Raw genomic sequence first — 16,374 nt, 5'->3', positions numbered from 1 at the left:
ATAAGACATAAAGTAGAAACCAATAACTCTTCTTCTGATCTTCCTTACAGACACCGTGCCCAGAGGTAAAGTGCAGCCAGCTAGGTTCTTGGGTCCATTTGTATGTTTGATAACGTGTTTGGAATTAGCCATACATTTCCATCCACTGGGGTAGACCAGTTCTAGCCAGGTCTCACATGTCATCCTGACGAAACATTATTTTGGGTGCTGGTGGCTGGCAGTCCTGAGCTGGCCTCTGTTCTGCTGGCCCCATCAGCTGGCTCAGCTCCAGCCTCCACTTTCGCTGCCCTTGTGGTGGCCGCATGGCCCAACTTCTGTTTATCGCATCGTCAGCAATGCTGGGGACCTAGAGTGACTTAATATGGTTGATATTCGTTACATGTCACATGGAGGACGCCAAGCCGACGTCACCAGCAAATCTCATGTCCCTGCTCCCCAGCTGGCCCAGGTTGAGGGGCCTGGAGAAGGCAGGCGGCCTGAGGTCTCCCTCTTGGAAAGGGGCTGTTGAAACTGCCTTAAGTCTTCTTAGAACTTGCCTTTGAGACCTGTTTTGCTGAGTGTCATCCCTTTCCTCCATCCTCTGTGTGCCAAGATCTATGTGAATCTTCTTGGGCTGTGTATGCCATGTGACCTCTGATGGAATCAAACATCTGGGCAATTAATCTATAGACCTGCTTCTAACTGGACTAATTGGCACAGAATTAATAGAGCTGCAGAGAGACCTGCTGCTCCTGTCTCAATGCCAAACAAAAGAAGCAACCAGTCAGTCATTCAGGCAGTAGATGCCCTGGAGCAGTCTGAGACCCATTTTGCTCATTAGCCAAATGTCTACTTGCCCCGTTCCCCTCTCCTCACAAACATTTGCTGCAGAATGTGATTTTCATGAATCGTGTCCCTGTGTCTTGTTTTGGAAACCATGAATAACTGCTGTAAACATAGCATCGAATCTCCCTGTTCTTTGGGTGTCCTGAGATTTATAGTGGTCATGGTGGCTAATTGATTAATTAGTCCTTCATTTAACAAACACATTGAATGAGCCCTTTATAAACGGATCTTTATTGAGCACCTACTATGTGTCAGTCTCTGTTCTAGTCACTAGGGATACAGTTTGGAAGGCAGGCAATAGATAAGCAGAACAAATAAATGAATAACTAGAGATGAGATGATTTGGGGCGATGATAAGTGCTATAAAGGCAGCACTGTGATAGAGAAGAGGATGGAGGAAAAGATTAGATATGAAATAATCTAGTGGTCAGGGCTGGCAGGGTGGTGAGAGATATAGAGAATTGCTGTGTGTGTTGGGGCTGGAAGGCTGAGGAAGACCTGGCCCTTCATCTCACAGAGCTCCTGGTCTAGTTGGGGATATGGACAAAGAATGATGAAGAATAATACACGAAGTGCTCCGATGGAACCGTGTAAAAGGGAGTGCTTAGAGGGGGAGACTAGCTACATGAAGGTGGGGCAGGCAAGGCAAGATTGTGATGCTGCAACAGGAAGGAAACTTGGAAGTCAAAGGATAAAGTTGGCTGGAAAAGGGGAAGAATAAAATTGTGTTAGGTGTTCATTTGTTCAACCACATTTTATTGAGCACCTACAATGCGCCAGACAGTGTTCTAGGTGCTGGGGTTACAGTGGTGAATAATAGAGAAAAAGTCCCTGCCCTCCTGAACTTATATTCTAATGGGGGGTGTAGACAGTGAATATGTAAGATAACTATGGATGGTGACAACGGTTATGAAGACAATACAAGATAATGTTTAAGGGAAAGTTTGGGTGTGTTTTGAGGGCAGTGATGGGAATGGGACTAGTTAGGATGGCCGGCGTAAGCCTCTGGAGGGGGAGACATACACTGCGATCGGATCACGGGGCAGTCTGGGAGAAGGGGAGTCCTAGGTGGAGACAACTACAGGTACAGAAGTCCTGAGGCAGGAAGAAGCGTGACAAGTTTGAGGAGTAGATAAAAGGTCAGTGTGGCCGGAGCCTGGTGAATGAGGGGGGAGAGTGGAGGTTCCAGAAGGAGTCAGAGATGAAGCAACCAGGGAAGCAGGAGACCCACCTATGAAGCCATTGTAGGGATTCAGGATAGAGAGGATGGAGGCTTGACCTGGAGTGAGAGCTTTGGAGGTGGTAAAACATGGAAAGTCGAAGCTATTTTGAGTAATAGAACTAACAGGACCCTGCTACCTGGTCCTGGGTACTTTTCCTTGGGTACTTTTTCTTTGCAGATGAGCCATTGATGGGCATCAATGTTGTCGTTCAGTCTTTTTTTTTTTTTTTTTTATTTATTTATTTATTTTGGGCTGTGTTGGGTCTTTGTTTCTGTGCGAGGGCTTTCTCTGGTTGTGGCAAGTGGGGGCCCCTCCTTATTGCGGTGCGCGGGCCTCTCACTATCGCAACTTCTCTTGTTGCGGAGCACAGGCTCCAGACGCGCAGGCTCAGTAGTTGTGGCTCACGGGCCTAGTTGTTCCGTGGCATGTGGGATCTTCCCAGACCAGGGCTCGAACCCGTGTCCCCTGCATTAGCAGGCAGATTCTCAACCACTGTGCCACCAGGGAAGCCCCCGTTCAGTCTTTTTATTTTAAATGCAACACACCTTTATCTTGTCTTTCCAGACATTTGATTTAGCTTTCATAGAAACAAGAAGTCTTTCCTTTTGTACTTATAGTTGATCGACTTATTTAATATTGAATTAAATTATGTAATTACAATACTGAGTACAACAGGTAGAGACAGGTTAGGGAACAAGTGCAACGCACTCTTGCAGAATGCACGATCCACCAGAAGGGAGGGCTTCCTACCCAGTGCCCCACAGCCACCAGCCTCCAGAGCGTCCAGGACCTCCACCAGTAGACTTTATAGAGAGTAGGGGGCATGTTCCTTAATCTGGCTAATAGGTTAAGTGAGATTCATTTAAAAGAGCTCCTACTGATAGAAATACATAGACAGTGCATATTTGTATGTGCCAGACACTTGAATGAAATACTTGTATGGAAATGATTTTGCTTTTCTAATTCTTTTTTTCTTCTGGCTCTACCATTTCCAAAGACTGGTTCTAATTTAAACTGGTTTGGTAGGATTTTAAAAACAACAACTTTGATTTTGTTTTCAGTGTAGTTAAAAAAAAATTAATACTTGGGTTGGGTTCAGAGTTCAGCCAATTAGTGTGTCCATTTTGGTTTGTGAGTCATGTCATCCTGGCCCACATTACTCACAGTGAGGAATGATTCAAAACCAGTGCTTCTTTTCTTCTAGCCCAGAGTCTAAAAATGCTTCAGGCCTCTTTTGCTCTGAGACATCCTTGTTCTAAGGAATCCTAAAGTTACACTTATAGGGGAAAAAAATATCATTTTCAGAAAGAGACTGACGTAAGAACCCACTGTCTTTTCATTCTAGTGCTGAAGATGGTCTTTATTTCCCTTTCCTTTGCATGGTATCAGTGTTGGCTGAACACATTTCGAACTCATTGGAAGTTGGTTACCTTAGGAACAGAAGACTTCAGTATTTCTGGTTTGGTCACAAAGGAGCCATGGAGCATCCTCTTCAGAACCTAAGGATATTTCCTTGGGTACCTGGTAGTGGAGGACCATTCAGACATGGACTACCCTTTCTCCCCAGATCTGGGCACAAACTCTGCCATTCAAAATGGAAATACAGTCAATCAGTGGCACATGCAGGGCACTGTGTGGTTTTCTTTGCTTCTTCCCCCATGGCTCCTTTTTCTAGGAGCTTCCCTCCCACTCTCTTGTCTCATTGTGATGTTTTCAAGATGTCAAGTATCCTACTAGCATGAACCGTGTGGTACTGAATGAAAGCTGAAGACATTGTATGAACTCATGTCTAACTTAATATAGATACAGGTGGATTTATGTCTATGTCTACATCTACATCTATACCTATACAGCTATATCTGTATCATCTACCTACATATATGTGTAAATATAGATACGTGTGTATACATGGGTTAGTATATACACTTATATTTCCTAGCTCTGTCCACTGAGTGGGCCTAGAAGCAATTAGCACACCCAGTGCCCAGATTTTGTTTTCTAATATCATTCTCCCATAAAAGGACCAGGGCTTCTTGGAGAAATGGCAGATTCTAGGGCTGGGGAAGGGAATATGCAAAATGAGCCTGGAGCATCTTACAGTGCCAGAAACAAAAGAAGTACTCAAGAAGCAAAGTGAGGGGGTACGTCAGGGGGACACAGGAGCCAACTGGAAAAGCTCCCAATAGACAAAGCCGGAACAATCTGAGCAACAAAATGAATAGTATAGTCTTGGATTATAACCCAAAGTACAAAATAAGTATTCATAAGTCTGTAGTGATATAAATGAATTATTGAATAAATAAATAAATGGGGGAGAACAGACAAACCTGAACAGAAGAATCCCAAATAATGTAGCTACTGCTCCCTCCAGGAGGTAGAACGTAACTCTCTGCCCCGAAGTATGGGACATGCACAGTGACTTCCTTTTAATGAGTACAGTGGAGTACATTCCTTTAATGAGTACTGCCCCGAAGTATGGGACATGCACAGTGACTTCCTTTTAATGAGTACAGTGGAGTACATTCCTTTAATGAGTACTGCCCCGAAGTATGGGACATGCACAGTGACTTCCTTTTAATGAGTACTTCCTTTTAATGAGTACATGCACAGTGACTTCCTTTTAATGAGTACAGTCACTACCTGAGCCAGAAGATCAACGTCAGCCGTGTTAAGTCACCTTGATGGCATGTACCCTTGTACCCTTGTATCCTTGATAATGCTGTGATGGGAATAGCACCTTACCTTTGTGATCTTCTAGACAAACCCATAACCCCAGTCTAGCCGTGAGAAAAATATCAGACAAACCCAAATGGAAGGACATTCTACAAAATACCTGCCCAGTACTCTCCTCAACATTGTCAAGGTCAACAGAAACAAGGAAGGTTTGAGGAACTGTCACAGTCTAGAGGAGCCTAAAGACACGTAATGACTAAATGTGATGTGGTATTCCCATGGGACCCTGGCACAGAGAAATGACATTGGGTAAAAACTAAGGAAATGTGAATCAAGTATTGACTTTACTCAATTATAATGTATCCATATTATTTCATAAGTTGTGACAAATGTACAATATTCATGCTACATTTGGGAAACTGGGCGTGGGATATATGGGAACTCTCTGTAGTATAATTACAACTTTTCTGTAAACCTAAAATTTACAGAAATAAAAAAAAAAGTTTCTTTTGAAACCCTCTCTCCCTGCCCCCACCCCACCCACTTTTCTTTCTCTTGACCCTCTCTTAACATAGTGGTCACCGCTCTATGCCCTGGTCATGCAAGAAATTGTAGTGGCACAAGCAGGCAGCCTTGGCATCTCTCTGAATACAATGTGGCAGCTCTCGCTTGTTGGTATGGAGAGCCGAATACCACTTCTGGTTTCCCGGCACCCTTATTTCTTGACTTATCTAGTCTCTGGGGGCTTATCTGAGGCATTTTTATGGGCTGTAGTGTGGTCTGAGAAATAGCTAGTTTGCAGCCTGGAGGAGTCCTGTGCGTCGGTCTTTTGCTGCTGCAGGAGCCAGACGCTGCACGGCTGGGGCAGGGACCCAGTGCCCTCTGGGTGAGGACAGTGGGGTGTTCTGAGGACTGACACATCTAACTCTGATTGGGCTGACGTCTTCCTGAAGGCAGCCTGGATATCCCTTTCTGCTCCACCATCTATCTCTGTATATGTGATATAACCTCTGTCTCCTCTTCTGGACCGTTATTCTAGTCTCCTTTTTCTTTTTAATCTTCGCCTTTAAACACTCTCCTTAGATTTACAGGGATTGATTATATGGCTATATTGGTTATATGCCAAGAGGGGCAGAATTTCATGGGGAAGTCGATGGTGAGTTACCACGTGCACCCACAGGACCTGCTCTCCCCATGCAGCCCTGGAGGAGGGATTCAGACTCCCTCCCCACCTACCCGAACACCTGGGTGGCAGGAGCTAGGATTTCTCCAGTGGCCCTGGGGGAAGTAGGTGGGTGGACTGGGGGACAGGGCTGTGCAGCGGGAGGGTGACAAGGCAGGGTTGCTCTCCCCCCTTCCTTCTACCTTTGTCCTCTCCTCCTTCCCCATCCCCAGGCACGCCCTGCCCTCTGAGAGTAGGGGCCTGGGGAGAGGGGAGGGGAGCCTGGGCCGGGCAGGGGTGTATGGAAGGGAAAAGGAGGAAATTCCTGACCACGACAGGGAGGGTGGGACACTCTGGGGACAGACCAGACGGGGGAGTTCTCTTGTGAGGCAGTCCCCAGGTCAAGCGTGGAAACTGGCTTCTGCCTGTGAGTGGTGAGCAACAGGCAGAGAGGTGACTGGTGCCTGGAGCAGCAAGGTCTGGAGAAAGCACGCATAGACGTGAGCTAATTGGCTAAGAGTTCAGACATCAGGGTCAGAAGGACTTGCGTTTGAATTCTGGCCCTGATTCTTCCTGTGTGTGACCTTGAGCAAATGACTTTGCTTCTCCATCTTACTCAGCCTGTTTCCTCCCCTGTGAAATCCCTTTCCTCTCTTCTCCATGTCAGTCATGGCCTTCAGCGCTCTCAAAGGATGGCTGTTTTTAATAGATCTCTTTTCAGTCCACTGGTTTGTTTTTCTGTCCTTACTGTAAGCTCAGATCCCAAGAACTGGTTGTTTTCGTTTGTTTTTTAAGACAACAAGTGAACATGAGTGTGTTTTGTCACTGAACCATTTTACGTGCTAAAGCTCATAATGACAGCAGTGTCTGTTAGGTAGATAAACGGTGTGTCGAGGATACAGATGTTAACATAACTTCTTAATTTGTTGATCACGCTTTTACAGCTGCTAGAAAGACACAGCACAGCGTGTGTCTGGTATGCTCTGTGTTGATTACACCACCAAAGTGATTTCCCAAGACCCAAATCTGATCATGTTCTCACTCATTTAAACATCTCCAATGACCACCATTGCCCAGAAGACCAAGCTCACACTTGGAAGGCAAAACCACGGCTGATGTGACCCAAACATACTCTTCATCACCCGCCTCCCCGACCCTCTCCTTCCTTTCACCACATCTATGCCCCAGGAGAATGGATTTCAACGCCTCCTGAACACATCCTGCTCTCTCATGTTTCCGAGTCTCTACCCATATGCTTCTTCCTTTGTTTTTCTGGAAGGTTTCTATGTATTCAAAACCCAGCACAACTGCATCTCTGTAAAGCATTCCCCAGTTCCCCCAGGCAGAGCTCTGTGTTCACTCTTCTTACTCATGGGTAGAGAGCTTTACATGCCTGTATCAATGCACTGACAGCGTCTGATGAATATTGGAGGCATCCGTCTACACTACTGGTCTGGGAATGAACTGCCCAAGGTGTGGCCAGTGTTCTCTTTGTCTTTGTATCCCCAGAGCCCAGCACAGTGATTGGCAAATAGTAGGAACTTAAGCAGGTGAATGAATACAGACCCATTTCCATGTACTTTGTATGTGTTATTTTTCCAAGAAAAGCGGTTATTAAGATGGATTCTGGAGTCCACCAGCCCTGAATTCAAATCTCGGTTCTGTCATTTGTGAATGAGTTTAGCCAGATTACTTAATGTCTCAGTTGCTTCAGCTCATACATGGGAGTAATATTAATCTTATAGGGATGTTGGGAAAATTAAGTATGAAAGTAAGCTACTTAGCAGTGCCGGGCACAAATAATCATCCAGTGAACTATAACTATAATTATTGGACCGAAGTGTCCATGTTCTCATGACAGAGACCCCTTTATGTGTAGCAGCACGTGGCTATGAGACAAACACCTTGGAACAGAGATGCTATTGGTGCAGGATCAATCCATTTGAGAGTCAGACCATTAACCTTGATCCTGTTGGCACTGTGCCCAGCCTAGTTGTATTTGGAGATCTGAGGGAAAACTCAAATGGCTCAAATGTCTAGAGAAGCAAGAAAACCCATTTAAACCAGGTAGCAGATCAGGGAATTTTACCTCTCGTTACGTTTCATATAGGCAAGTCAGTTGTTTCCTTGCCGCTGGCCTTGGTGACTGTCCTTGGTCATTATTAATAAATGTAACTGTTTGCATTTTCTAAATATGTTGAAATTTCACAAGTCATTTATTTACAGGACAAACACCAAAGCAAATCAACCCAGTTTTTGGAAAAGCAGCTGATGTAGGCGTAATCCACATCTTACATTAACATGGAGGATTTGAAATTGAGCACTTTGGTCTTTCTTGTACTTCAACCATTTGCTCTTTACCCAGAACATACATATCCCTGTGTGATACGTATTCTTTTAAATGTTTTATTACGAAGGCATAGTTTTTCATCAACTGCAGATTTCATCTGTGCTCAGAAAGCATTCAGTGACTGCCCTCAAGGAAAATTAAGAGGCAGCCCAGATACTCGCTAAACCAGCATTCAGGGTGACCTAGTCAAGCGTCTTGAGGCTGCTGCCCTTAACTTAAACAGTTTGCCCCGGCCGCATGGCTCAGGCTGCCAAGGAAATAAACCAGGACCCTCGAGGGTGTTTCGTGCTAGAGTGGCATTTGCAAATCTGGTTTGGGGGGGCTCTTGACAAAGGTGGTTCCTTCCTGTGCTCCTCTTGTGCTGACTCGGTTCAGTGCAGGAGGGCCACCAGCAGTTTCTGGAAGTCCCCAGAGGTGTCTGAGCGAACCATGTCAGAGAGAGACTTCTGATACTTTTCTTGGAACTTGGCTTTTATCCCCTGAAGGTCCACCTGTAGGAGAGATAACAACAGCAACTGGGACATTTATAGCGTTTTCACTGTAAACATAGGCAGCCACTGTTCTGAGCACGTCATTCTCACTTGCTCATTAATGCCTCAAAGCAGCCCTTAAGAGTCGGAGTTATTATTCTTCCTATTTCGTGGCTGAGAATAGGAAAGCTGAGTTCAGTGTCTGTGTGTCTGTTCCAGTAAAACTTTGTTTATGGACACTAAAACTTGAATTTCATATGATTTTATGTGTTACAAAAATATTATTTTTCCTTTGAGTTATTTACAGTTACTTTAAAATAATCATTTTCAGGTAACAGGACTGTACAAAAACAGGTGGCGGGCCTGATTCGGCTTGCAGGCCACAGTTTGCTGACTTTTAGTATAAGGTTAAGAAAATTGTCAACACAGTTTGAAATGACGCCTTTTTTTTTTCTCTTGTACCCTGATCAGCAAGGATATTAGTGCCAAACAACAAAATTCAATTCATTATCAATTTTTAGGACTTATTTTGAATCTACGGTTGACCCTTGAGCAATACAGGAATCAGGAACGCAGACACCCCCCGTGCAGTCTAGAATCTGTGTATTGCTATCTCTGCCTCAAAAACAAAGGAATTTGATCAATGACTCACCCAAGGGCAGGAACCTGAAACAGTTTGGATAGAATCAGGCCTCAAACCCTAGTTCTTTTGATTCTACATATTGTGATCTCTAATGGAGCACAAACTTCTCCCCACACTTAGTTAATGTAAGGATCCATAAAATGAAAATACAGGTGCTGTTATTTACTGAAAAACTCTGCATATGGGCGCACCCACACCATTCAAATCCACGTTGTTCAGGGATCAACTGTAACTCATTGAAAAGCTTGAAAAACCTAGGTGCTGGAGGTGGGGAAAGGACTCAGAAGAAACAAATATAAAAAGATAGTTCTGCTCTGAAGATTCTGACCACCTAGTAAAGGAGATAATACTTGCACCATGGAAGATATAATTCCAGAAAGAACACAGTAAGTCTCATAAAGGAAGCACAGAGCTCTCTTTAACCAGGAGTTTTTTGTTTGTTTTTTGTTTTTAGCTTTGTTGTTATCGTTGTTTTTAATTCAGACTCTATCTTGCTTTCTTGAGAGACTCACAAACCATTGCTCAAGCTTCTGGTTCTTTTCTTCTCCTGCCCCAATTAGAGGGCCCAACAGGAGGGAGAAAGGTGAGAGCAGGAGAGGGTAGGAAAGGGAGGAATTGTTGGAAGTGGATGCTGCGCAAGAGAGAGACTGCATCAGGCAGGTGGGCTGTGATCCCTGCTCCCCTGGCTGGTAGGCTGCTCAGCTGGGGGAGGGGCAGGAAGTGGTGGGAGGGGTGGGTCAGTGCAGGGATGGGGTGGGGCTCACGGGGCTCTGTTCTAGTACCTGGTGGCTTTGGGGGATTAGGGGATCTGGCCAATATATCTGGCTGGGCCAGAAGCATTCCGAGGGGATGGTCCCCATGTGGAGATGGCCCAGGACCTGTGGTCAGTACTGAGATAGGACAGAGCATCTTGGAATAAACAGGCTACAGCTCATGCATGCTGGAGTGAATATGGCACCCTGAGGAGCCCTCGGAGTGGTCCGACCCCCTGGGGTCTTTAAAATCCTTGCTGGGCTTTGTCACCAACCTGCTCCTTGGAGTGTCTTAGGATCTCCAGAGACTCTGGCTGGGGGAGGTGAGTTACTAAGAGACAGAGAGACAGAGAAGGCTGAGACCTGGAGAGATAAGGGAAAGAGAGAATCAGAGCAACCAAAATAAAACAAAGAGAGTGGCAGAGAGACTGGAGGAGGGAGAGGGGAGGAGGAAAAAGAAAGGGGCTTAAGAGAGAGAGGGAAATATGAATTGTGGAGGAGGGAGGAGAGGAGAAAGAGGGGGAGGAGAAATTCCAGGAATAGAAATAAAAACGAAAGAATAGTTGTGTTGCTAAGTTATATTTCAAAACAGTGTCAGATATTAAGTATTATTTGTCAAAAAGCTGGGGGCCAGAATTTGGGTTGGTATCTTTTCCCCCTCATTTAACACGTTTTTGAGGGAAGATGTCTGTGGTTTTCAAGTGCCCAGTTCCACTTCACTCTCCAAGGCCTCTCTGCTGTGGATGAAATGCCATTTCCCATTTATTCTGCAGTTCCTCCTCTCTGTGGCCCTGTGTTCTGAATATGAGTCTTGACAGCTGCTCCCAAGCTTCTGGCCACTCCTCTCCCTGTGCCTTTGTTGTACTCGTGCACTCTCAAAGGGGGGCGATATTGTTCCCAACGGGGGCAAAAACTGGTTCTTAGAGGGTGAAAAAACATCTTAATCTTCTTATGTAAAATTAATTACGTATGTGCATAGGGAACATAAACAGATTCACACAGTGTATGCCGTGTTAACATTTCTTGGAGGGGAGTGACAGTTAGGAGAAAACTGGGTCTAAGAAGGCTCCCTGGGGGGGAGGGTGGGCGATCGCTAATTTAAAAAAGGTTGAGAAACATTGTCTTGTACTGATGTGGTTTTTTGTGCAAAATTGTGCTTCTGGGATGTGTTTAAGGAAATAAAGGCCTAGCTCAGGAGTCGGGAAATTACTTGCTCGGGTGATCTAGTCCATTGTTCACCTTTCAGAGTGTCTGTTTTACCTTCCTTAAAATGGAGCTGCCGTATCCGGAACAGCCCCTCCAGGTTCCCTCCACACACTACCCCGAGCTCTCCGGAGCCACAGACGACAGACATAGAAGCCGCTAACGTTACTGCATTTGTATAAAAAGAAACAGACTGAAGCACAGCACACTGTCCTCTACAAAGTCTGGGAAGGCAAGGGCCCTCTCTGTTTTACTCTTTCTGTAAATAGGCTCTTACTAAAAACGACCGGTAGATGACATCAGTGGTGGCAAAACAAGAAGGTGGAGCCCAACGAGTGCGTCTTACCTCCGCCTGGGTCACAATGATGTCAATGAGGGTCTCCTCGTTGGTCCCCGCACCCTTCATGGCCTTGTACAGACAGTCAGCAAAGTAGCCCTCGAGGTCCCGGGCACTCCTCACTGGGCAGGGCAAAGGGAGAGAGAACGTGATGTGTTCATGTTTTGTGGAATAACACAGAGACCCTGGGAAGGAACAGAGCTGGCTCAGAGTGTCACCTGGCTGCCCTTGGAGCTGATGGAATTGTGAGGCCAGTGTTTGAAAGGAGCAGACTTCACACTGTTGATAATGGGATCTGGAAGATTCCCCTGGGGTCAGGGCATCTGGACTCTTGGACCAAAACCCCTTCAGACACCTAAGAACCTCTCCTGTTCCCTGAAGACCCTTGGGAGGAGGCGGAGGGCTGTGACCATCCTCAGGCCCTCCCTGTAAAGTTCATGATTCTCACCAGCAGGAATACCTTCTCATCTCTAAGAGAAATCTCTGATGTCAGAGTTGGGTTTGGAGGGGAAACACGGACTGGCTGGCAACCTTGCCATATAAAACTTCATAATCTTGAAGATACGCTCAGTTGGACCGTGGCCCTCCTCAGCCCATGCTAAACAACCTTCCTTTCTTTTGTTTTTCCTCACTAGGTTTTATTTTTTTATTTTTAAAAATATTTATTTATTTATTTTGGCTGCCCCGGGTCTTAGTTGCAGCACACGGGATCTTAGCTGAGGCATCATGCGGGATCTAGTTCCCCGAGCAGGGTTGGAGTCCAGGCCCCCTGCACTGGGAGCACAGAGTCTTACCCGCTGGACCACAGGGAAGTCCCTCACTGGGTTTTATTTGTGAGCTTCATCTCTGAATCTTCTCCAAGGTCCCCGCAATCATCTTAGTTCTCCATCTGGGATGTGGGCTTGAGGCAATGTTTGATCCTGTCTACAGAGCACCTTCCTCTGATGCTGCTAGTTGCTCTTTTCTGGCCCTGCCCCAGCCAGAAATGAATAAAGCATGATCTAATCCGCAGATTAACAAAGTATGGTTTCTATTCACCAATCAGGGGATGGGGTGCATCTCTGCTCCTGGGGATAAATCATGATTGCTCTCCCCTCCTCCAAGGCTCGTATGGGTCCACCAGGACTAACACTTTGGGAGAATGAACCCTTTACTGTTTATGTTGCTGACATTTACCTAGAACACTTAACGTTTTTGATGTTAGTGGTAAATAATAAGGAATACATTCAGCATAAGTGTGGAATGCACATCCTTAATGTGTCCTGCAGTGAGAACTCTTGTCTTCTAGGTAATTGCCGATAGAATGCTTACCAGGAAGGGGGAGGAACAGAATTAGGAAAGCAGAGTCTAGGCTGTGGGGGTGGGGGGTCTGTCTCCTTATTTTATAGGTCATGTGGCAGCCGCCAGCATGTCAGTGGAGAAGCCCAGACCCAGGAGTCTGAATCCACAAGCTGCTGGATTGGTGGTGGTGGTGATGGGGGGGGGGGGTGAACCTGGCAATTTGGGGAGCAGCGTGTTTGAGACTCACTGTGACACCCCCCCCAGACGTTCTGAGCTAGTGGCCTCACAAGGTTTTCCCGAGGACCCCGTCCTGTGTGCTCGTACTAACTGACGCTTTAGTGATCGTCTGCCTAACTTCAGTGCGTTCCGTCCCCACACCAGTGACTTCCCCCCCGACACTCCTTCTTCCTGATATTTTGGGGAGAAAACTCTCAACTTTTCTACCGCATACAGTCTATGCCTGGTGAACAACCTTCGTTGTTTGCAGCGGCAGGAATAGCCCGAAAGTTTGGGTGGGGCCAGCTTGGGAGGATGCGGGAATAAAGATCTTCGTGCGTGTGAGAGGAGGGGCAGCCAGCCAGCCCGCGGTGCCTCTTGCCCCTCCTGGCCTGCAGAGCAGGGGCTCTCAAACTCCAGGGGCGTAAGATGATCACGGGAGGAGCTTGTCAATGTGTGACTTTGGGCTGCATTCCAGGAAGTCTTAAGTGGGTAACCTGGAGTGGCCTCCCGAGACTTTCACACGCCTCCCCACGTGAGTCTGATGCAGGGGGTCCATGGACCCCGCTTTGAGAAGTGCTGCTCCGAAGGCTGCAAGCGGTGGGAACCGTTTGGTCTCATAACACCTCCTCCTCAATTTTAGTGGCAAACTGGCATCTTTATGAGTTAGGCGGGAGTAGGGTGGGGAGTGTGTAGAGAATTTAGTCATGAAGTCATGTTCCACTCTGTGTGTGGTTCCTTTTCGAGGTCTTTTCTAATCTCTTTTATATTTGCTACCAGTGGAGTCCACCCAGCTCCTGCATTTCATGGTCCCCCAACTGCAGGGATGGGTCCTTTCCTTCCTCTGGACCTGCCTTGCTCTGATTGGTTTTGGTTTTATCTTTACTGTAGCTCAGTCTGTTGATTTGTGTGTATCTGCCATGAGTTTGAAGCTTCTTAAGAACAGGAACTGGACCTATTTACCTCTGATCCCCACGCCTGGCTCAACTGCTGGCCCAGGCAGGTGCTAAGTAAATGTTAAAGGGTTGAATGGTTTTATTACCATTAATACTTAATTCTAATAAGAATTAGTATTAATCTTCTGGCTGAACTCTGGCGTTCTCCTGCTTCTTTACACTGCAGGTACAGAAAGGCTTTGGAGCCGTGTAGCTGGGCCATGAGGAGATCTCTCCGTTTACTTAACACACTCATCCTTAAAGCCCTAAGGACAGTCATCTGTGTGTATCCATTGTGGGACGGGAGTGACATTAAGGATGTTCAGGCCTCTATAACAATAGCAGACCTGCTAACCTGAATGCAAAATGAGGGTGGAAAACAAAATCAATTGCTGACATTGCCCCCAAAATCCCATCAGAAAAACAAAACAAAAGGGTTTGGCAGCGAGAGCACATTTTGTAGCTTCCAGGGGCTGCTTTTTTGGTTCTTCCTCTTCTTCTGGGGATATTCTCTCCATTTCTCGTGCCATTTGGGTTGCTGCCCTGGCCTCCTCACCGCTGGAGTGTGGACAATGGACAATGCCTTCATTCCGGGGCTTGCAAAAATGAGAAAGGAGCCTGCCAGCCACAGCCCGGTACCCACCTCTCTGCTATTTCCTGCCTACGGGCAACACCTGGAGAGAAATGCCGGGCGTTTGCTTGGCATGGCCTTGATCTAGTCCCCCCGCCTTGCTTTCTACACAGACCTCATTCATTCCAGTGTTGAAGGGAACCAAATGGAAAAGGTCGCCCTTGGGCCATCAGGCACCCGCAGAAACTTGTTCCTGGATCCGAACCTGGGTGCTTTTGAGTGTGTGTCACATGAACCGCATGCTGCCCCACGAGACTAGACAATGGTCCCAGGCTGTTGATGGAGGCTCTCGGGGCTTCATGATCTTAGTGGGACTGTCGTGGATGCTGTGGTAGCTCCCCCAGCTGCTGTCTTCAGGACAGCAGGCATTCATGCCAAGTGTTACCTGCTGGCTGCTCAGGGTTGAGTCCCTTCTCAGGAGGGAAGGACTGACTGGGGTCATATCCGTTAGGAGTCAAAAGAGGCAGCTATCTTCCCCAAGGTTGCAGATGCTCCCTGGGTGCAGCCTGACAGCTGCTTGATGTGGGGTGTGAAGACCTGGTCCCCTTGCCTCCACTTTGGACATCCTGACTTCAGGGCTCCTTGGGGGACCAGCACAGCTCCTGTTGCAGCTGCATCACATTCATTCTCTCCCTTCGCAATGCTGCTTAGATGTGTGGTTCCCAAGCTATTCCTTGAAAGCTTCCTGCACACAAACCTCTGTCTCCAAGTCTGGTTCCAGGGAGCCCAACCCAAATCAGGGGCTTTCCTAGCTTTACTTTACCGAGAGTTAAGTAGGCCTTCTGCAGATCTCCTGACGTTTCTGCTTCAATGGCCTCTTCGATGTCTTTGCCAATGAGCTGGAGAAAGAAAGTGCAGCTGTTAGTCCAGGTTTTGCTTTTGGCCTTGGTGCACTTGAGGCTCGTTCTTCTACAAAAAGCAATAGACTCTTCCAGATTTGGTCACGCGAGGACCAGAGGAACTCTGGGATTCCTCTCTGGCCTCAGCCCTTGCAGGGCTGGGGATGGTTGCCCGCCATTTGAGTGGGGACTCTCATGGCCTAGGAGTTAGTCCCGATTTGACCCCTAATGGATGTGACCCCAGTCAGGACCACTCCCTCAGCCTCAGTTTCCTCCTCTGTGAAATCAGGGAGTGGAAAAACAATGAATAAATACTGCAACAATATTCTTTATGTTTCTATCGTACTTGAGTTTCCTATGTGTTTATAAAAATTCTTTCCATTTCCAATTTTCCAGGAGGCTATGGTTATAATCATCTCCCACACCTTCCTCCGTTGTGGACTGAGACTGGGAGCTCGGGCACCTACACTTTGGGTGACATGAATAGAGGTTGTGAAGTTCATGGTAAGGACTTGGTCTAATGTTTCTGATACTGTGGGGCTACTTGGGCTGGGAGCCAGGGGCTGACCATGTCAAATGCTGCTTCTTTCCCTCTGGGGAGACTCCAGATGATCTTATATTCACCGCCAGCTTGTTCTGCACAGCATTACACATTAGGTTTCCTTCCAAATATTTATAGAAGCTGAAGTTCAGAGTAAATTGTGACCACACTTAACACAAGTACCGCCTGGGCCAAGCTCAGGGCAGGCATATAAAGAGAAAGGAGAACTTTTGGTTGGGTTTGGGAAATGCAATTAAGCATTAGAAATACTGAAACTTCTTTCTTAGAAATTA

The 16,374-nt window shown here is 46.6% G+C and overlaps 2 protein-coding genes across 3 annotated transcripts in view; one reads left to right on the top strand and one right to left on the bottom strand.

Moving 5' to 3' along the window:
- NTAQ1 (N-terminal glutamine amidase 1) overlaps positions 1-16,374 on the top strand; it is a 252,410-nt gene that overhangs the window by 214,188 nt on the left and 21,848 nt on the right. For both annotated transcript variants that reach the window (XM_067711343.1, XM_067711344.1), the window contains exon 6: positions 15,937-16,044. In XM_067711343.1, the coding sequence (XP_067567444.1) occupies positions 15,937-16,044 (108 nt within the window). The remainder of the gene's footprint in view (positions 1-15,936; positions 16,045-16,374) is intronic.
- Positions 8,086-16,374, bottom strand: part of ANXA13 (annexin A13) — a 52,268-nt gene continuing 43,979 nt past the window's right edge. Inside the window, exons 9-11 of the mRNA XM_067711341.1 lie at positions 15,465-15,540; positions 11,648-11,760; positions 8,086-8,724 (exon numbers count right to left, since the gene is read on the bottom strand). Of these exons, the coding sequence (XP_067567442.1) occupies positions 8,605-8,724; positions 11,648-11,760; positions 15,465-15,540 (309 nt within the window). The 3' untranslated portion in view covers positions 8,086-8,604. The remainder of the gene's footprint in view (positions 8,725-11,647; positions 11,761-15,464; positions 15,541-16,374) is intronic.

This window comes from Pseudorca crassidens, chromosome 17 (assembly GCF_039906515.1).
Source record: "Pseudorca crassidens isolate mPseCra1 chromosome 17, mPseCra1.hap1, whole genome shotgun sequence".
Classification (NCBI taxonomy): Eukaryota; Metazoa; Chordata; class Mammalia; order Artiodactyla; family Delphinidae; genus Pseudorca; species Pseudorca crassidens.
This window is presented reverse-complemented; position numbering and strand designations above follow the sequence as displayed.